Source organism: Dicentrarchus labrax, unplaced genomic scaffold, assembly GCF_905237075.1.
Source record: "Dicentrarchus labrax unplaced genomic scaffold, dlabrax2021, whole genome shotgun sequence".
Lineage (NCBI taxonomy): Eukaryota > Metazoa > Chordata > Actinopteri > Moronidae > Dicentrarchus > Dicentrarchus labrax.
Window position 1 is genome coordinate 13,920,336 of NW_026136709.1, and position 21,994 is coordinate 13,942,329.

At 41.2% G+C, this 21,994-nt stretch overlaps 1 protein-coding gene across 8 annotated transcripts in view; it reads left to right on the plus strand.

Annotated features, from left to right (window-relative positions):
• The first annotated feature begins 2,862 nt into the window (after positions 1-2,862).
• Positions 2,863-21,994, plus strand: part of atp8a2 (ATPase phospholipid transporting 8A2) — a 47,420-nt gene continuing 28,288 nt past the window's right edge. The window contains exons 1-22 of one of the 8 annotated variants that reach the window (XM_051411559.1): positions 2,863-3,144; positions 5,678-5,785; positions 10,721-10,898; positions 14,035-14,134; positions 14,968-15,066; positions 15,194-15,239; positions 15,510-15,550; positions 17,185-17,258; positions 17,657-17,726; positions 18,272-18,399; positions 18,769-18,880; positions 19,370-19,538; positions 19,623-19,750; positions 19,836-19,913; positions 20,084-20,172; positions 20,441-20,485; positions 20,687-20,762; positions 20,884-21,072; positions 21,148-21,197; positions 21,294-21,363; positions 21,455-21,539; positions 21,769-21,908. In XM_051411559.1, the coding sequence (XP_051267519.1) occupies positions 3,102-3,144; positions 5,678-5,785; positions 10,721-10,898; positions 14,035-14,134; positions 14,968-15,066; positions 15,194-15,239; positions 15,510-15,550; positions 17,185-17,258; positions 17,657-17,726; positions 18,272-18,399; positions 18,769-18,880; positions 19,370-19,538; positions 19,623-19,750; positions 19,836-19,913; positions 20,084-20,172; positions 20,441-20,485; positions 20,687-20,762; positions 20,884-21,072; positions 21,148-21,197; positions 21,294-21,363; positions 21,455-21,539; positions 21,769-21,908 (2,118 nt within the window). In that variant the 5' untranslated portion in view covers positions 2,863-3,101. Of the gene's footprint in view, positions 3,145-5,677; positions 5,786-9,869; positions 9,964-10,720; positions 10,899-14,034; positions 14,135-14,967; positions 15,067-15,193; positions 15,240-15,509; positions 15,551-17,184; positions 17,259-17,656; positions 17,727-18,271; positions 18,400-18,768; positions 18,881-19,369; positions 19,539-19,622; positions 19,751-19,835; positions 19,914-20,083; positions 20,173-20,440; positions 20,486-20,686; positions 20,763-20,883; positions 21,073-21,147; positions 21,198-21,293; positions 21,364-21,454; positions 21,540-21,768; positions 21,909-21,994 lie in introns of those variants that run through there. The other 7 variants (XM_051411555.1, XM_051411556.1, XM_051411557.1 and 4 more) reach the window with 7 other exon arrangements.

Consider the following 21,994-nt stretch of genomic DNA (forward strand, 5'->3'; position numbering starts at 1 on the left):
CAGCTCAAAACTACATTTTCTGCTATTGAGAAGCTGCGAACAACACATTTCTTTCTAATCAGTTCTGTCACAGTCGCAGTCTATTTCAGTTCCAGTACCAGTGCAACACCCGAACAAGGCAATGTTAGTAATATGATATTCCTGTACGCTTTTTATGGTTTGTTTTTTACAAGTGTGCACAGATATTGGACATTTTTAGTGTAGCATAGATGGATTATTTAGCTGAACCACCTACTCAGTGTGTTGCCACCAGGGCCACTTTGTGCATCAACAACAGTACACAGGAGCTACAACATCTCTGCAGTTAAAATGTCCCTAATAAAACTGCAGGAATGATGCAGTATAATATGTCAGATTGTGTGAGAGTGGGGTAAGTGTGTACGGTTGAGTTGTGTGTGCATGTGAGTGTGTGTGTGTGTGTGTGCAAGGTCCCAGTAAACCTGGTTCTCAGAAAGCTTCTGTTAAGCTAGTGTCCACCATGGAGACTTGGAGACGGTTGTGGCCACTCAGTTAAGAAGTGAATATTTATTCTGTTCCTATTTAATAAGATGGAAATCAACTTTTGAAATATGAATATGTATTATGTTACAATGTGATGAGAGTAAATGAAACCGTTAAGATAAATATGTTACTATGTAATAAAATGAAGACATGGGTTTTCTTCTCTGCTCCTTAACAATGGAATAAAATGCAGCTTTGTTATGCCTGGAAATCTGCTGTATATGGGTATGTGTGTGTGTGTGGTGTGCGCATGTGTGAGCGACACAGATTTCAACAGCCAACCGCTATCAGCTGGTTGGTTGTAGTTCCCCAGATTATTGGAAAAATACGGGATTTGAATGAAACTACAACATTTTTCAACCAATTACGTATCGACAAGAAGTGGATAATGCTGCAGAATGAATTTTAAAAGTTTCTGTGAACGTTTTTGTAGCTTTATATCGCCGTAAAACTTCCTGTTGGGGTGAGTAGCCAAATGCTCACCATGTGTATTAACGTTATTCCTTTGATATTTTCTCATGCCCACCAAGTTTATGTTACCTTTTCTAAGAAGACATAACTCATTATTCCTCTCACAAAATCACATGTTGCATTTTCTAAATAATCAAACGCACCTTCAGTTCAACACACACAGCCCCTTGGTTTGACCATCAGCTTAAAATAGACGCTGCTGTGTAGCTGTTAGTGTGTCACTGTTAAGACTAATGACTCTTCTCTTCATTTTACACTGTGTTTTAGCGTGTAGGCATTTTGCTTTAAAGATGTAGGATAAAAGAAGATAAGTTGAAGAGAAATTCAAGTTAGACAAAGTAGCATTAGTGCAAAAAGTACAGTAAAGAATCACAAAATAAGAATATTATAAAAAACATAGTACTTTCATGACAAAATATATAAACTATATATAATATGCAGTACAATGGTGTGCAAAATATCTTGAGCAGCATATGACTAAAAACTAAACTGTACATGTGCAGTTTAAGGATACAGAGTTTGTGCAAATAGTTGAATGATTAGGAGGTGTAAAATAACATATAACATTTTCAAAACATAATACACATAGAGTAAACTGCCATATTAACTTGGGGAAATATCCAAATGTGAAATTATTGCTGCAAAATGTACAAGTGGAACCTGAGGAACACAAATCTCTATTAATTTCTTTTTAATTGTTAATGTTATTTTTTCATTTATTTTTTGTTTTTGCAGTTATTATTTTTGTGTCTATAGTTTGTAAATATTTGAGTGATATTTTGCTAATATAAAGCACACAAACACACAAACAACAGTAACACATGTGAATTAACTATATTCTGCGTCCTGTAGAAGGTGCGCGCACGCACCTTGCGCGCCCCCGTGTCACTGCCACTGTCGTAAAGCCAAACAGGAGAGGAGCAGACTGACGTTGCATCCGCCCTTCAAAATAAAGGCTCATTGATAGTTTTCTTTGAACTATTTAAATGATGCTGTTGTACTCACTCTCTTAATGCAGTCCTGCAACTAGCAGTTACTTCCATCATAAGTTAATTTGCCACTTATTTTTTTTCAATTGATCAATTATTCAAATGCCTTTTGTAGTTTCATAAAACCATGTTGGCATCTTATTTTGTTCCTATTAATAGTTGAAACTCTAGATATATTCAACTTAAAATTATAAAAAACTATGAAAAAGCAACGAACTTCACAACTAATAGGCTGAAACTAGGTAATGTTTGGCATTTTTGCGTGACAAATAACCTAAAGGATTAATTGATTATTAAAATGATCAAAAATCGTTTCAGCTCTAGTTTAATGTGACTAAGCCCACAACAGAGGTGTTTCAAATAGTACATATCAGTAGGAGTAAAAGAAAAAGCATTTAACTGATTAAAGTGCATAAATTACATGATATGTAAATTAAGATATGTGGTTATCATAAGGGGATGCTTCTTGATCATGGATGTGTGCTCTTTTTTTATTTGGCTTAACATAAAAACACAAATCTGACTGTGTCACAAAAAGGCTATTTTAACAGATTATTGTGAAAATAATATAGTGACACAGGCAATTTGGATGTACAGTAAAATGTGGCTAGTCTGATCATCATTTTTGGCTTGTATATGTTGTGTTGATATATTAAATATTAAAAAGAAGTAAACTGTGGCACCTAGGATATTTAATTATATGATTTCTGAAAGCTTGATAAATACAGCATATTTGGCTAAAAAATATAAGTTTTAATGAATGAATACTATCAACCTAATATTGCAAAGCCAAATAATAGCTGAAAGTCGCATTTTTAATTAAAAACACTGACGATTGATAACCTCCCCCCTTGACCGTCTTTAAACCTACTTTATTCTGAAAGCAGTGACCGGAAGTGGCACCCTCCTTTTCCCGTCTGACTTGACGCTGGCTGAAGCAGCTGCCCTTCACAACATTACCTCCGCGGTCCATCCGAGAAATAATGATCCCCGAGCAGCAGCAGCAGCAACGGCGGCAGCAGCAGCAGCAGCAGCCTGGGCCCGGAGTAGCACCCTCCTGCTCTGTCGGTGAGCCATGAGCATGCCACCGCTCCGGCCTCCTCGTCCCAGCCTCACCGACAGTCGTTCACCACCAGCAAGATGTATTTCAACCGGAGAGCCAAAAAGATACACAGCGAGGGAGGTAAGCTTCCAAAAAACAAACAAACATACCTTATTATTAAATCATCGCTCGATCGAGGTTCCGCCCGCCGCTTGATTCGTGACCTTTCAATGCAAAATCTCGTTAATGTCAGTGTTAATAATAGGCCTGTTTATTGGAGAGGGTATAGCGGCCTGTATATAATCGTGCGTATGTGCTTGGCATATCAACGGGGGATCGGTGTTGCCCGGGACTGCGGCATGCATGTGGGGTGACTTGCTGTGCCGGTATTTATCCTCCAGCCTCGCTCGTTTTTTTTTTTTTTTTGGTTTTTTGTTGGCACCGGTTGAGGATGCAAGGGCAAGCAGACTGCAGGTGTCTGCTTCAGGTAGCACCGCCTGCTCTTTGCATAAGCTGGTATGTTTATATAGATAAATGTAGGGATCCGTGCTGTGCTTTAACATCACGGAAAGATAACGACATGTTTATTCTTGATAGGATAAACGTGAGATCTGTGTGTGTGTGTGTGTGTGTGTGTGTGTGTGTGTGTGTGTGTGTGTGACCTTATCACTATTTAAGGAATGTACTGTATTTCCTATGGCATCATTGTGGTATTATATAATTTTGTTGCAACAGCCTCTTGTATCTAGAGCTCCTGAATCGCATCATATGGGGTATTTTCACAAGAGTTGACTGCCTAAATATGATGATTCATTGACATGCTTTTACGTACCCATTAACTAGATACTAGTGTATGTTAATTTGCATTTCAAATGTCAACCCCAAGCTCCTATAGATCAGTCCAAGAACAGCCTATTACCTCGCCGACTTAAAAAAAAACACGTGACCGTCTAAAGAGCGCTCTTTATTCTGAGCTCGTCCGGAAATGAATCTCACCTCACCTTATGTCCAGAGCCTGTATTCACATCACAGTACTTTACACACACGTGTTGGAGAGGGATGGCTCTGGCTGACACAGGCCCCGTGTCTGCTAGAGGCTGTTCATTTAAATAAATCCTCCATGACAAACTGTATATAGTGGGGGCTATTAACTCTTTCTTTTAGGAGAAAATGGCTCATATTCTCCCCAGAGAAGGAGCTGGAGAGAGAATGGGGATGTTGAAACACAAGGCTGTGTCAGATAATTTCACATATGGTAAACTGACATCGGATTGGATGGTCCTAGAAGAGAGGAGCATGTGTTTAGTTCATCCAGTGGCTTTTAATAGTGACTGGCACATATTGTCAGGCTGCTTTGCTGTTTTGTGTGTGTGCATGTGTGTGCGTGTGCGTGTGTGCGTGTGTGTGTGTGTGTGTGTGTTGCTGCATGCCTCATGCAGCTTCCAGAAATAGAAAGCAGGGCAAAATGTGAGCAGAGATGAGCGCCAACTGGGCCACGCTGTCTTCAGGCTAGAGTTTCCCAGATTTATTTGTTGTTAAAAAAAACAAACACCACAGGGTCTTTTCACACTGGGGCAGCACATTTTTCCCAGAAGAAAAGTCACAGGTTTCACAGGCAGAAGCATATGTGTAGTCTTTAAAAAGTCCACAACACTTGTTTAAGTAGAATATCAAATGGCTTCACAAGTCACGCTTATGTTGTCAGTTGTTTGTTTGTCATGTATATTATGCGATATTGATCTGGCCATGTGGCAGAGCTTTACTTGTGAGATTCACTAGTTTTCTTCTTGTTTGTATCAGAGCAATTGATGTGGGGCTTTCAGTAACTTCACCGGAGTCTTTTGCTTTAATGGGGTCTAAACGTTATATAAGACTGTTTACCACCGCCATATTTAAAGCAGTCTCCATGCTACCTTTACTGTAATCTCTTGGAGCTTGACCTCTTGAATCTTTGTTCCAATTAGTGAACTGCACATCCCTGGTAATGACATCTGCCACTACCAATCAGTCACATTCACCCACACTCTCAAATACATTCTCACAAAGCAACAATTTGTTTAAGAAGACCATAAACAGGGGTGTTTTAATAGCACCTTTTACACTTGGGTACTCACAAACACACATGAACCATTTCTCACATTGGTTGAGAAAGCGTTTTAGTTTTAATTATGTTAAAATATAAAGCTAAACAAATTGTAAGATTGTCCTGGACATCACAAAGGATCTGTATTTAGATGTAAGAGCACATGTAGCCCTGGTGTTGATGTGTCTAGTTAATGCAAGTCATGCAGCTCAGCCAACTGTCAACAATACATCTGTTTTGGGAAGATAATGACTGGTCGTCATGGCTGCCAAGCTTCTGAAGATGCCATTTGGGAGATACAGAGAGGCCTGATAAATTGCAGCATGGAGGTATTTACACAAGTTGGACACAGGGGGGCACTCCTGGGCAAGCTACAAAGTCCATATCTGTGTGCAACTCTTCAGGTCTTTCTCATCCAGGCACCAATCTCATCTCACTATTAATGCTTCCGGTGACAGACGAATACAAACACATGTGCAGTTCAGTTATTGGCACATGGATGTGTTGTGTGCGGTATGTGTATATTGACTTGTTGTCTTGTGTGTGTGTGTGTGTCGTTTTCTCCTGTCGCGGCCTCTCTGGCGCCCACAGAGCAGTTAGTGTTGACCACCCTTAGGCAGGAGGCTTCTGAACTGCAGGACCCAAGCCAAGGCACCGGGGCTACCATGCGTGCCTGCCTCACAGACAGGTTTGACAAAAGTGAGTTTGCTCGAAATTAGACTGGATGACGCCCCATATGTGTCTGGAGTCCCAAGGTGCATGCGGCCATGCGCAACGGCTAGCAGCAGGTGTCTCCCAACCCCCGGCCCTCAAGAGCTACAATAGTTACTTACTAGAGTGTCTCTTGGTTCTTGTCTGCAAAGGTTAAAGACATTATATTCCTCCTGTGGACCCTGAATAATCTGTAGCTCCTTGGGGCCTGGAGTGATGAATGCTGAACAGGAATCAACCCTCACTGCATGTGCTTGTAGATAGTGGTGTGACCACACATGTCAGACTGCTGATGAAGACAGCTTAATATGCAACAGGGTTTTTAAGCAAAACTTTCAATGTGAATTCATATGCATGCTGTAGAACACAACACATGCATGCATGGCCAAATAGAGCATGTACATGTCATGAACATTGCTGCATGCATATATGACACATAAGTGACTGTGAGCTGGATTTAGAAAGGGGGCAGGGGAGTAGCTGCATGTTGGGGCTTTGCATGTTCTCTGGCATCAATAGATGTATGCTCACCTGTGTGTGTGTGTGTGATGTGTGTGTGTGTGTGTGTGTGTGAGAGAGAGGGAGAGGGAGAGAGAGAGAGTGTGTCCATAATACAATGTCAATGTGTGTCTGTGTGTGTGTTTGTGTGCGCATACATCAGTGTAACATGTTTGTGTGCGTGTTGTAGTCTCACCTGTAGGATTATCAGGTTATGGATTAGCAGCAGGTGAAGTTGCAGAGCAGACACTGGGGGGATTAGCATGCTCGCTCACTCGGCCCGTAAGAGGCTTTCTTGCCTTACTCCCTTCTCCGTTACAGTGGAAAATGGACCCACTGGGAACGTTTGAGGATAGGTCAACCAGGACCGGCAAATAGGGCCTGCAGGTCACCTAGGAGACCAGGGCAGCCATGGGACGTAGGGGTCGTCCAAGCAGAAGACGCTCTGTTGGTAATGCTTTTCTGACCACACAGTGTGATTGGGGACTGGACTCAGGCATATGGGGGAAGATGTTTTATGTTTTATTTAATTTAATTGAAGTTATTGAAATAAGTGAGGTGGTTTAGTTCAGTGTTTAGCTCAAGAACACCTGTGTAAGTTAGAGGATTAAAACCAGAGACCTTGCTGTCACGGGGGAATGATCCAAAAACTTTGCTTCCATGTTTGCAAGAGAGGCGACCAAAACATGCTGGGATGAAATATGCACAGTATATGCAATATACTCTGATTTGCCATGCACTGTTTTGACAGTTATTAGGATAATAATAATGTGGTAACAGCCAGATTATTGGTCCTCGGTGTGGCTTGTGGGGGTGGGAGTGCTTCGGCAGCTGGGGATAATTGTAGCTACTCTACTATAACTGCTGGTATGATAAGTAGCTATTTCCTTTCTGGCACATCTTTGTGCTGGGTGTTTGGAAGATGGTGCATCTCTAATAGACATGTTTTAATTAAATGTGTAAGCATCTCAAAAGCTATGTTTGTGCCATTTTAAACACAATTCTGGCAATCGCACTAATTGACTGAGGGAGACGCTGTGTGACATGTGAGTCGTTCCTTGAGTGAAGGCTGGGGCACAGCACCATGGCAGAGTGTCTGGTGAAATATGCTCTGGACATACTGGGAAATGTAGATGAATTATGCAGCCTGCCGCTTTCAATTATTTAGTAGCCTAGTCTGCTTTTTAACAGTTAAAGTTTGGCCCGAAGCCACGGCAGTTTGGCTCAGCCCAAAACAAAAAGTCAGTATTCCTTTTTAAGATATTATGAAGCTTCTCATCTTCTTCAAATGACATGTATGCTGGATTTCACTGCATTTTCAGACTGCATTACTCTTGTTCTGCTTACTGGAACAGGTAATTTTATCTACCCACTGTGTTAGATGTGTTTGGCTTAATAGGCTTCTAATGACACGTGTATTCATGGTAGAGAGACGGAAAGGGCTTTTAAAATTCTCTACATAATGGATGGAAGTTTGATTATTGATGCATAGGATTGTTCTTAAGAAAAAGGACAAGTTCTGTTTGAGCTTCACCAACCAGATGGGTAGCTGGTAGTATCTTGCCAGCAGGGTATGAGATCAGAGTGTTTGTTGAGGGTGGATCAGTCTAGTCTTACCTGTTCTGGTCGCAGGTTATCAGACCTATGGTACCTGTCCGGCTAGCCTGGGTGCTTCGTCTGTAATTGACCTGGCTGTGCTCTGCTGGGGTTTGCTGCTGACTCATCGAAGGCATGTCAGTAATGAGTTACGGAGGTGACTGTGCCTCTACTCCATCAGAGATGAGTAACTGAGGCATTGATCTCCTCAGAAATGAATCAGAGCTGAAGTGGGCTGCTGAGAAAGCCATTATTGATCTGCTTGGAAAGGTTGAGTCTAGAGGGGTTAAAAAGTGGATTTCTGTTACAAGGTATAGAAAAAGTAGATAATTCAAGAGCAAGAGCGAAAGCTATAAAAATGAAAGGAGAAACAGAAAGTAAAAGATGACATTACAGGTAACAAAGTTCATTGCCCTACACTACCTTTTTAACCTTGTACCACCGTTACTCATTTCCTTACCATCACTTGTTCTCCTGATTGACCTCAGTGCCGTTTGTGGTGTGGATTGCTGAGCTGTGATTGTTACTTATAGCTCTGTTAGGTCCGGAGGTAATAGCCTGGTCAGGAGATATAGAGATGAGAGATAGGCTGCTTCTTATCATTTTGCTTGGATAGACTTTGACCCTTGCTCTCTACCTTGTGTGGACATTGTGGGCTGCTGTGAAATAGCACTTTACAAAGGTTGGATTTTTTAAACAGTTTTAAATGTCTTAAAAATCTCAAGTAGGTCAATAAATTTAAAAGGTTTATCTCTAATAAATGTGAGAAAAACAAAGACATAACACAAAATAACCCAGCTGCACTCAAATCAGTCAGTCAAGATCTACTGGTTTGTTTTCAGTAGTGTATAACCTGAAAATAAGAATCGTTGTGTTTCCATTACTTTAGAATGAGCTGTTTTTATCTATAGAGGGAGCGAGCCCTCTTCTACGGAGTCCGCCATGTCGAACCTGCCCCCAGAACGGACAAACAAAATTTTCGAAGTTTCTCCTACATGCTTGGAAGGCGAGCGGTACATCCTACACACCGGTCCTTTTCATGTCTCTTTCAATATAAAAGTGGAAGTCTGATGCATCTGTAGTGGTGATAGCACATCCAGTAAATAAGCCCGACTGGTTTATGTCTGGGTCAATTTACAATTCCTCGCCTACTTTAGAACAATAAGCTTGAGTGGAATATAATGATATTAACCGAATTGTCGTTATTGATGAGGGGAAAGAATTACCCGCCTATTGTAGGATTGTAGTGCTGCAGTTTCAGGACTGTGGAAATTCAATCTGCTAAACCCTGGCAGTGCTTATTCTTTTCTAAATTATTTATGCAATTAGCCTGTTGTTGTTTTCACTCACAGACTCGCACACAGACAGACATGCACAATGCACAGATCCCAAGAAATTATACAAGTATCCGAAGAGGAATTCCTCCAATAATACATTTTAGGAGATGTGTAGTGATGCATTTTAACTAACTCAATTAAGAATAGGCACGTTTTAAGGACTAGTGGACATATAAATGCAGCTTAGGCTTACCAGATAAATGCCTTCTAGATAACATTATATTTTTTCACTACACATGACATATGAACTATCTGCATTTATGCAAACTAACAATCAAGATGTGAAGACCAGAAACCTGTAAGTGAACACTGCTGTTGCTCAGGCATCACAGTGGAGGGGAAGCCACATGAAGTGATCTCCTGATGGATGGCTCCGGCCTCAAGAATGTCATTTGACCCATCTGTGCCTGACCACAAGACTTAAGGCGATATCAGGCTTCTGGCCCTTTAAAAGTGGAGCCCCGGCTTTGCCCCTCAGCGGCACTGAAGGAGCTCCATATGGCTTCCTCTTGTTGTCTGGACTTGCAGCAGTGAGCCACTCAGCATCAAATTGGAGGGAGGAGATCGTCCAAATCGCGCCCGATAAAAGCTTCCCGAGGCGGCAGGTGGCCAGATGACACGGCAGTGGAGATTGGCGGGCCAGTATCTTTCACCAGGGCCGGGAGCTTCCTCTTCAGCGAGGCCGAAGGAGGAGGGAGGACGCACGGGCGCGCTGCTGCATCTGTCCTTGCCCAGGTTCGGCGTTATTGTACCAGCTGAGTAAACTGTGGCGTCCAGTCCTGTATGCGTTGCTCTCACTCCCGCACAGTGTCTCTGCAGAACTGCACATATTATCCGGTTGTTGGAGGCACTCGGGGATGAAAAACGTCCCTGCTCCCGGAGCTTGTGCGGGGGTGAATGAGCGGAGATCACGACGCTTTAAAATGGTTGGAGATGACAAAGCGAGGCGGGCGGGGAAGCTGGAAGTCTGCAGAAGAAGCGTGTTGCATCCTCTGATCTCACTTTAAAAAACAAAACAAAAAAGATAATTAAAATAAAAGATAAGCTACAGGCAGCTTAATGCGCCGGGTCTTCTCTGTATAACATATGGACAAGTTGACGTGCTAAATAACAGACAAACCCGGTGTGTTTGTTCGCCATTGTGCATCCCTCAGCACATCCATTATACGCCGGGGGGGTCCCGTGGGCGTCGCGAAACGCGCGTGTGTGCATTGGCGGTACCTGCACAATAATACGGAAAGACAAGGGGGGCTGTTTGTAACGGAAAACGTCATTGAATCGTTCCTAGCAGCTTCAGCGTACATCAGCATACAGTAGCCTCTAGTACTCATCAGTCGCCTTCGCTTTTGAACTGTAAACCACGTCTCCCGTCTATGTCTCTGTCCCTCTCTCTCTTTCTCTCTCCCTCCCTCTCTCTCTCTCTCTCCCTCTCACTCCCTCTCTGTCTCTATCTCTATCTCTGTCTCACTGTCTCTCACTCGCATTCACTCAGCCTCGCCTCTCTCCCATCAATCCAACGGTGCAGGACCCGCTTGCTCGTCCGCCGGTTACCGCAAGGCAGATGATGAGATGTCCGGGACCACTTCCCAGGCGGATCCCATAGACGCCACGGCGCGGACGGTGCTGCTCAACCGGCCTCAGAATACCAAGTTCTGCGACAACCATGTCAGGTAGGTGTCCCTTCTGCTCTTTTACCGACTGCACGATTTACTTTGATGCATATTGTGTGGCTTGTATGCACTGATTTTTATTTTCGTTGGGTGTTCACACTCGCTCTGTATGAATAGTAAGTCTAATAGATGAATGGCCAGTAGGGAGAGAGTTATGCAGATTAATTTGTTTCCAAGAAGTTTTAATCCCAGCAAAATATGTATCAACAGATTTGTGAAACCTCTGCTCATATATATATATATATATATATATATATATATATATATATATATATATATTTGTTTTTGTTTGTTTGTTTACTTTTAATCAGAAGGTTATATGCTGGGGAGGTCGGCTTTCTGTAGGGATTCTGTGTCTTGCTAAAAGAATGAGCATATCTGCTCAGAGAGGTTTTACACCCATGTTGTTGGGTTAAAAGGACTTTACAGCCTGTTTGTATGTTTTGCTTCCCCATGTGCTACAAGTAGACTTTGGACTACTGAGATTCCTCTCTTATAACTATTTCCCTTTATTTTAGTTTAGCCCTAAATCGCAGCAAAAAAAATGAACTGAAAATGAAACCGCGTTTTTAAGCTCTACAATTACTATAATTATATAGGTGAAACTATTGATAATGGTATTTAATAACTCACCTATTAGGTGATTATTTGCAACTGCAGCGGCTGCAAGGGGGCGAGGCTGTCACTGCCTGAAGTCCACCTTGAGACTCTCAGTAGAGAATTGCCGGCTTAACAACTTAACATTGCATTGCCTAATCTATGCGTCTATCTATACGAATATTTAAGGCTGCCAATAAACGTAAAGTAACTACACATACATTTGTTTTCATAAATTACGGAAAGCTGTGTCTATCTGGTCAAAGGTATAGTTTGTGTTTGTGTTGTTTGAGAAGTTTTGAGGGGTCATTGTAGAATGAAGGACCTGGATTTCACTGAGAATAAAATCCGTCTGATTTGATTTCTCAGACCTTGAAATTGGAAGTATGATTTTCATAGTCATGACTGTCTGTGGTCTGAGCACCTGAGGCAAGCAGTAGACTACAAATCTTGGACCACACTTCATAAGAGTATCATTATTTCACATATTGTGCTGGTGTGCCTCGGTGGCCCCCTGTGTTTCAGCAGTGAACATCTGAATGAATTTCCTGCTTGCATGTAGTTCTCTGTCATAGCCAGGGTCATTGGCACGGCCAAACGGCATGTGCTCTAGTACAGAAGTCTCTTTTATCAACATCATCTCAGCTGTCATCTGCATATTTTATGGGCTCAGTTGTTGTCATAAATACTAAGTCGCAGTCAGGCAAACAGTATTAGAGTTTCATTCAGACAGACGCCAACTTAATTTGTCCCTTGTCTTTACCTTTTTATTATTCCTGTTTGTATGTACAAACTGTGCCTGGCGCCATAGGGAGAGCTAGGCTCATGTTTTCATCAGTTGAAGGCTTGTCGTTAGTCAGTGGCATTCATTATTGCCAGGAGATTCAATTTCACATTTAAAAGAGCCTATTTCAGCTCTACAAATAAGATTAAGGCGGGTGCTGCCTGGCTCATCTGATTGGATCACGTGTGGTGTTCTGCCCCCGCTGCATGCTGATTGGAGAGTCAAGAGCACTCTGGCTCAAGAGGCATGCCCTTTGATGTCCCTGTGTTCCTGTAACTCTTTAGTTTATGTTTTAAAGGTTCAATAGCCTTATTGATTTTTCAGAGATTAAAGCCTTGTAGCTTTTATCTGTACACTCAACTCACCTCCTCTCCATTCCCTAGGTCCTACGCTTCCATATTTCATTGTATACAGTTGTTTTTATACAACCTGGACATTAGGGCTGCTCTCCTGCGCACAAATGCAGCAGAGTAACATGCTTGGTTATTCTTGAACATGATCATTTCTTTACAGACACTTGCATTTTTCAACTTAATGTCTACCCTACTCCTCTTTGACTCCAGTCCAGTGTTTTCTTTGAGCCTATAATGTATGAAGAACATTGACCTTTTTTTATAAAAAAACAGGAAAAAGCCACACATCTGCAGGAGAGCACCACCCCTGCAGCTCACAGCTGTTAACACCACCAGCAAGTTAGACTTCCATAGTATGAAAAATAACACTGCCAGATGTTTTTTCTTTTTTCTTTTTGCCTGGTCAAGTGTGTGTGGTGTGTGTGTGTGTGTGTGTGTGTGTGTGTGTGTGTGTGTGTGTGTGTGTGTGTGTGTGTGTGTGTGTGTGTGTGTGTGTGTGTGTGTGTGTGTGTGTGTGTGTGTGTGTGTGTGTGTGTGTGTGTGTGTGTGTGTGTGTGTGTGTGTGAGATTCATCTGTGTCCTGGTATCACTTGTCTTTGATTAGATTAAGGCAGCTTTATCTGCTGGATCATAGGTGTAGTATCACTAACGCAGAGGTATCCAGAGCTTAAGGGTCAGGACACTGTGTGTCTGTGTGTGAGTGACCGACTAACAGCTGTTGCTACTCTGTTTTGTGTGTAATGTCTTGCTCTTTGTAGTGTCTGTGTGAGTGAGGCAAACGGAAAAAGCGGTTTTGGGTTCATCTCCAAGAAGATTTTGAACTGGGATTGAGGCGTGTGTTTTGCCATTCAGTGCACACACTTGATGCACTCACGTACACAAACACACACTATCCATTAAACAAATGCTTTTGCAGGAGCTCTCACTTTTCACTCAGGCCACACAGGAAAAAAACAAGGCAGGCCTTGGTTGATTTTTATTTTTATTTTTAGCCTCTCTAAAAGCTCTTACGGTAGCCCCTTGCTATAGCAAGGCTAATCAATACAGTTGTCTGATCAATACAGTTGATTGAGAGACAGGTTGTGGTTGCCAAGGTTTCTTGCACCTATTTTCTGGGGTTCTGGATTTAAATTTAGTCTAAATTTGGTCCATTTATAGGTGTGATGTGTGTGCAGCCTGTAATGACTCTGTCTGCCCTCTCTGAGCACAAACCCACATACAGTCTTTTATTATTCAGCATTTAACATAATGCTGTTTTGAGTGTGTCAGGTTAGAAAATCATTAGCATACAATGTATGCATGTTTGTTTTCCTACTTTTTGCTAATGCACTTCCTGCCTCTGCCTCCACCCGTTTGCATGTAAACAAAATAAAGTGTCCTCTCTCCTTGTCTTCTTCTGCAGTACCACCAAGTATGGGGTGCTCACCTTTCTGCCCCGATTTCTGTATGAGCAGATCAGGCGGGCTGCCAACGCCTTCTTCCTGTTCATCGCACTCATGCAGGTAAACCCCACGCACCAAGCACTAACAACAGCAGTCAGCACTGTTTGTTTGTTTTCAGTTTGATTCTGTGGCCCACACAAGCTTTTAGATAATAGATCCTGAAAAGTCAGTTTTAAAACATACCAGGATTCCTACAGGCCAAGATATTTTTGAAATACTGAGTTATAGATTAGTGAGAGTGGTTTTCTCGATGGTGAAAGTTAAGATCTGTAAATATCCTCAGAAAGCCAGAAGGAACAGTATACAAGATAAATATGAGAAATTAATATTTTACAAATGGCTCACATCACAGGCTTGTGCCAGAATGAATATGCCAATACATGTTTATTAGATATTACTAATTTAAACATTTGCACAATTAAATATAGAGTATTGATTTTATTCATCATTATAGCAGCTTTTAGACCGTTTCTAAACTAAAAACATTTAAAATGAAGGAGGAATTTGATCATAGAAGATAATCACTAATCCCATGCCATAGTCACAATCTGTCACAATATTTTCTTTCCCATGGATGGTGGGAAAAGAGGGGCACTTGGGTTTTATTTTTCGTGTGTGTGAGGCTCATGAAAAGTCCAAATGCCTTCCATCATGCGCACTCATCAAGGATTCATTATACAGTACACTGCACACATTATACATTGTGTAATTTGTCTCAACAGAATAGCTCTCTCTGCTACCTGTTTCAGTGTGCAAACTGAACCGATTATTTTGAATAGCTAACAACTAATGTTTGTGCTATCACTGTGATGGTCCATTATGGGTGCCTTAAGCTACTGAACACTCACTATCAGTAATGATTTCTGAGTGCTGCTTCTCTTCATTCTCATCAGCAAATCCCTGATGTATCACCGACTGGTCGCTACACCACACTGGTCCCGCTCATCTTCATCCTCACCGTGGCCGGGATCAAAGAGATCATAGAGGACTATGTGAGTACCAGAGCACCACCTGCTCTATGGGCAGGAGTTACTACCTTTTTAACCCTTTAAGTGAAGGAGAGAGGGACATCATATAGTTATTTTAAAAGCTAATGCATCTTTATCTGTGTCCTTACAGAAAAGACATAAAGCAGACAACACAGTTAACAAGAAGAAGACAACAGGTATCATCTGTGTGTGTGTGTGTGTGTGTGTGTGTGTGTGTGTGTGTGTGTGTGTGTGGCTTGTTAATGTGCGTCAACTGTCTGTGCGCTTTTCCATGAGTGTGCTTGTGTCTATTTGTGTGGGTTTTGTTTTCCTTTCATGGCTGAGTGAATAGCTGTTGTCTGTCACTCACTATAGTGCGGACCCCAGACAAAAGTTTAGTCGCTTTGAATACTGTATGAGCGCTGCTCTATAGGCTGACTGATTGCTGTGTTGTCCTTGTCTCTCAGTGCTGCGTAACGGATCCTGGCAGACGATCATCTGGAAACAGGTATCACTATCATTAGAGACCTCATCTTTGTTGCTCTCTCGCTCATCACTCTTGTGCTTTTGTCTTTCTATCTCGGTCAGTTTTTACAATTCAGTTTAACATACTTTAACGTAAAATACACCAAGCATCTAGGAAAAGCAAGCTAAAAAGACACATTTCTTCTAAATACAGAGAAAACTTAGTAAGTAAATTAGCGAGCAACTAAATCTGTTAAAATAATGATAAAATGACATGACACTATAGGATTATTAAATTGTTATTTTTCCCGTTTTATTTTCCATGATTTTATTGTGTTCTTCTTGTGGCTAGTCTGTAGTCACTCAGTCTGTGTTTGGTCAGGATCTGTCTGCTTTGGATCCCTGACAGTAAAAAGATACTCGTCCAATTAGTATTGATGTTTTAGGGCCAGATAACAATTGAGTTTATTTGTTGTTTTTGGACTTGATTTGTCCAATATTCCACATAGGCACTGATGAATATAGGTTTTCTTTGTTGGTCTGTAGTTGATCTGAACTTTTATGATCTGCTTCTTCCATTGTAAACTCAAATTGTTACCTGAGTGAAATGAACTCTTGGTCATCGTAGTACAATGCATGTTCACTGTATGCTCTTGCACAACAAATGCCATTTACTTGAGATTTGGTCTTCTTCTTCAGGGTGCTCTCATTAACTGAAGTCCAGCTGTGTACATTCTTGTTCCACCAGGTCAAATCAGATCAAAATTGTCCTGTTATGTGGCCGACAAAAGTGTAGAGCAGGAATTTAGCTCCCTTGTTATTCAGGGTCATAACAGGTGAATGGATTTGTTCAGACCTGCTTTGCTAACAGAGTAATGGTTGTTAAAGTGAGGTTGAGATAAGTAGTTGGCTCCAACTAAATGTGCCCTTGTACTTCCTTTGCAAGGAGAGTCCTGTAAGTAAGAGGTGCGTTTATGCATCAGTAATGTAGCAGTAAACATTTCCCAGATCCCAGCTCATGATTTATGCTGGACTCATGATTATCTCTGCTCTTGGGTGCTGGGAAAACAAGTCCATCACTCCAGTTCTCAGAAGGACAAGCAACCTGAAGACCTAGATTGAATGGTTTACCGTACCTGATGTGGCACACTGGTTGTGTTTAAACTTGTCCGTCTGTCCTGAAGATGTTAACGCAAAAAAACTTTCCCAAACTTTCCCAGACTTAAATTTTCTGATTTTATCAAATATAGTAGTTCTTTCTTTGTAATGGGGAAAGTTCTTAAATAAGAGTCTTAAAAAACATTTTAAGGCTCATATTGTTTGACTGGCTGTGGCTCCAGCATTGTACCATGTCACCTTGAACAAAGTGAAATTCCTCAAGTTCTCCTTTTCACTCATTCTCTCCCTAATCTACATGCTTGGGAACTTTGTCTCCTATTCTAGTCTGCCTCCGTTTCAGCTCAGACAAAACAGCTCTGCACTGCTGTGCTCACTGACACTTTATCTTAAGTCTTCTTCTCACTCTATTGGCTGTCTCTTGATTAGTCACTAATTAACCTGCCTCTTGTTCCCTCTCTCTGTCTTCCTCCCTTACCCCTTCTATTACCCCTTACCCTTTGCCTTAACACCCCTCTTTTTCTCTCGCATGCTGTTGCACTGCTGCGTCCTGGCCACAAGGTGGCAGTAGGAGACATAGTGAAGGTGACCAATGGCCAACACCTTCCAGCTGACATGGTTATTGTGTCCTCCAGGTCAGACAGTGTGTATGAGTGTGTGTGTTTGTGTGGACAAATTTGTGTATGTGTCTGTTGATATATATGTTGTCTAATCATTTGTTGCATGTTGAACTACTTTTTAGGGATGATTATTTTCATTATCAATCAATGCATTGCCTAGTCTTTTGATTAATCGATTAATTGTGTAGTATATAAAATGTAGCAATGAATTCTTACCTTATATAAAAGGAACATAAAGTATTGTCTTAAAATTGCACAAAAAACCCCCAGTCATAATCATAAGTAATTATTAAAGAGCGAATACTTTAATCGATTATACAATGATCAAAATGATGTTCAAATCATTTGTTGATTGATGATTAATAATTTTAAGCATTACAATATTTTGATGCAACTCTGCCTCTTCTCCACAGCGAGCCGCAGGCCATGTGTTACACTGAGACCTCCAACCTGGATGGAGAAACCAACCTGAAGATCAGACAGGTACGACACAGGAGCAAATCTCTGTTAGTCAGATTTCTCAATAGATGCATGGATTCTGCAAATGGTCATTGATGTAATTGGCAGGAAGTATTGTATAAACACTATAATGCCTTAAATAAAACCATATTTAGATTTAGTATGTGTATAGTTCATAACTGTGGTGGGTCACCCATTTTAAGGGACTGCTAGCTCACTTGAAAGGAGGTCAGTGATTGAGGTTTTAATAGAGTTTGTTGTTTTAGAAACATCTAATACTTTTGCTTACTGTTTGGATGCAAATGAACAAATTAATAAAAGATGTTGGGAAAATGTGGGCATTGACTTTCAGGACTCTGTGTCAAATGAAACCTAACTTCCTCACAATCCTCACATTTGCATCCATGTGGCATCATGTTACTTGTGGTTCTTGTTCCCTTTTCATCTCCTGTTTTTATTAGTGTTTTATGAACAGTGTTTTTCTATAGTGTACTTTGTCATAATCTTGTTTGGTAAAAGTTCTCCTTCAATAAACCTTCCTTTACTTGACTTGATTAATTTCCTTCCAGGGTCTCCCACTCACAGCTGGTGCTCAGACCCTGGAGGATTTGATGGCTCTGTCTGGTCGTTTGGAGTGCGAAGGCCCCAACAGACACTTATATGACTTCACTGGCACACTGCGGCTGGAGAACCAGAAGTGAGACACACAAATATTTTTTTTTATTAGTGCATTGTCAGTGTTATATGCTAAATATTGTTTTGTTTTCCTACTTGTAAGTCAATATTATCTAAATAGTATCTTTGTATAAAACTGGCCAAGACAGTAGGATAAAACTACTTTTATCTACTACTTGTATATCATAGATTTTACAGTTCTATATCTCATCCAGCACAGAAGATTTAAAGGAAAGTGCGGCCTGTCATAGCGAAAGCATTTGTATTCATCATTAATTAAGATTTATAATAAGGGTTTATAATAAAAATCTGAGATGACAAATAGATAGGCAATGCACGTCGCCCTTAATCTGCATCTTTTGTTGCTTATCACCTCTCTCGTGCTCCTCAGTCCAGCGCCTCTGGGTCCAGACCAGGTGTTGCTGCGCGGCGCCCAGCTCCGAAACACACAGTGGGTTGCAGGAATTGTTGTCTACACTGGCCATGACTCCAAACTGATGCAGGTAAACCCCAGTGTCGTGTCTGAATTCAGTAAACTGTGTGTAATGCTTTAAAAAGTATTCAAAACACCTAAAGAATTTTGGAGTCAAATGTTTTTTTTTTTAATAATTAGAATCTCCTTTCCTTGTGAACTTCAAAAGAATAGTTTAGGGATTTTAATTAACTGTGTGACATTCATAACTGGGAGCACATCCAAGCCAAGAGGTACTTTTAATCCTTCCCGGTGTTTGGATTGCTTACACATTCTTCTGCCAAAAATGCTAAAAACATTTTAATGTTTTTCTGTGTTTTGCTGCTCTGAGTTTCATGTTTGCTGTGTATGACAAATTAAATTAGTGAGGCAAATGTGTTTGAAGGATGCTGCAAGTGGACCTTTTCTCCCCAGAGAAAACCATTATAACTCAACGAAACTGCACTCTCATCCAGCACTATCTTAAAGTGTTTGTACTGTTTTAAATACTGTTGTATTTATTGGCCTGTCCCCCTCCCAGAACTCCACCAAGGCACCGCTAAAGCGTTCTAACGTGGAGCGAGTGACCAACATGCAGATCCTGGTCTTGTTTGGCATCCTGCTGGTCATGGCCTTGGTCAGCTCTGTGGGCGCTGCCATCTGGAACAGGGAACACACAGAAGATGCCTGCTGGTACCTGTCCCGGGCTGGTGAGAATAAACACACACATACCCCATTTCATAACCTGTGAATTTAAGGGTGAGTAGATAAGTGAATATTCTGTGTTTGTGCAGGTGATATCTCCACTAACTTTGCATATAACCTGCTGACTTTCATCATCCTGTACAACAACCTGATCCCCATCAGCCTGCTGGTCACACTGGAGGTGGTCAAGTTCACACAGGCCCTCTTCATTAACTGGGTATGTGTGTTTTGTAATGCATGTTTTCAAATGTGCTTATTCAAATGTTCCTGTTGAGTTTATTTGTGTATTCGTTTTCCCTCAGGATGTGGAGATGTACTACTCAGAGACAGACACACCGGCCATGGCTCGAACGTCCAATCTTAATGAGGAACTAGGCCAGGTCAGTTCCTCCCCCTTATCATAATCAGTGGCAATAGAGTGGAAGAAGGAATGCCCCAGATTAGCATTACATACACAAACACACACACACACACACACACACAACACACAATAGATGCTTGTTAAAACATGCTGTGTTTCCTTTCATTACTTATTGTTTGTCTTTTCCAGGTGAAGTATCTCTTTTCCGACAAGACAGGAACTCTGACCTGTAACGTCATGCACTTTAAGAAGTGTACCATTGCGGGAATTACATATGGGTCAGTCCTCTCTCTTTTTTTTCTTTTTTTTTGTAGATTCATTCTTTCCTTTTAGCTCTATCTGTAAATGGAGCCACCTACTAAAAGAAAATGAGCTCAGAAGCCACTAATTCACTTTTGCATTAATCTCCTTAACTAATTTGTAGTAAAGCTTAGCTTAACTGTTATTAATTCATTTGATTAAACTCTTGCATGCTTGATCAAATGAACTAATCAACTCATCAACTTATTGATTCCTTTTGCAATACAACCTCATTCATCACTGCAGCCACTTCCCTGATCTTGACGTTGATCGTTCAATGGAGGACTTCAGGTTGGTGACCTTCTCTGACCTTCTCAACCCTCTTACCCTTTCTAATATTCTTATATTCATTTTAGCCTCTGCATGCTTTGAGCAATGACTGTACTGTGTATGCTTTGATCTGAACAAGAATTGACACAACCTCTTTAGTGCTATTTGAATGGCAAAAATATTTTTTTTCTACAATAACGACTGCTTTTTCTTGTCTAACAGCAATCTGCCATCCAGCACCAATAACTCTACAGAGTTTGATGATCCAACTCTCATCCAAAACATTGAGAAGAACCACGTAGGTGTCTCTAAAGTTTTTTATCATATTTCTTCATTTGAAGCAAACCTATTCTGCCTAAAAATAACCAAAGGATGTTGTTAAAAAACCATGCCCACTCTGTTTGTTTGTATGTGTTCAGCCTACATCACCTCAAATCTGTGAGTTCCTGACAATGATGGCAGTGTGCCACACAGTGGTCCCAGAGAGGGAGGAAGACCAGATCATTTTCCAAGCCTCCTCGCCAGATGAAGGAGCGCTGGTCAAAGGGGCCAAAGGACTCGGATTTGTCTTTACTGCAAGAACCCCACATTCAGTCATAATTGAAGCTGTAAGTGTTTGTGTTATTGCAGTAATAGCTGCTTAGGAGCAAAGTTAGGAGCTGACATCTTACTGTGTATTTCAGAGAGGAAAAGAGATGAGTTATGAGCTGCTGAACGTGCTGGAGTTTTCCAGGTAATACTCACATAAATGTTCTTCTCAGTCAGTAAATAACTCTGTAATATAAGACTGTAGTGTGTTTTGAAACTAAAGCCACTGCTTCCTTTATAGTAACCGCAAACGTATGTCTGTGGTGGTCAGAACCCCCGACGGGAAGCTACGGCTGTACTGCAAAGGAGCTGTATGTTTATCTCATTATAATTTTAATTCAGCACTCTGAATTGCGGTGAACATTTTTCATTTAATGCTGAATTTCTTTTGTTGCTTTTTAGGATAATGTCATTTTTGAACGTCTGACTGAGGTGTCCCAGTACAAAGATTTAACTCTTGCTCATCTGGAAGCGTTTGCTACTGAAGGTAAGAACAAGGGGGGGAAAAAGGGGAGAGGGAGAGGAAGGGAACAGAAGCCATAGTTGGGAGTTTCTCTCTGTTCAAAAGATACTTGTTTGTTTTGTTTCCGTGTACCCATCTATTCTGTCTGCTTCTCAGACTTTCAATGGAAAAACACTCATTCCCATTTAAAAATAATAATCCATTCCTGCTCAATGATCACACTGATTGTCTTATCCTCCTCCGATCCCTCCAGGCCTAAGGACTCTGTGCTTTGCGTATGTGGACCTGGAGGAAGACGCCTACCAGGAGTGGCTGAAGGAATACAATCGTATCAGCACTGTGCTCAAAGACCGTGCACAGAAACTAGAGGAGTGTTATGAACTACTGGAAAAGGTAAACACACCATCTCTTTCTCTGTAGGCAGGTTTGTTTATAGTTAAAGTAGCAGAGATCAAATTTAATATATTATAACAGTGACC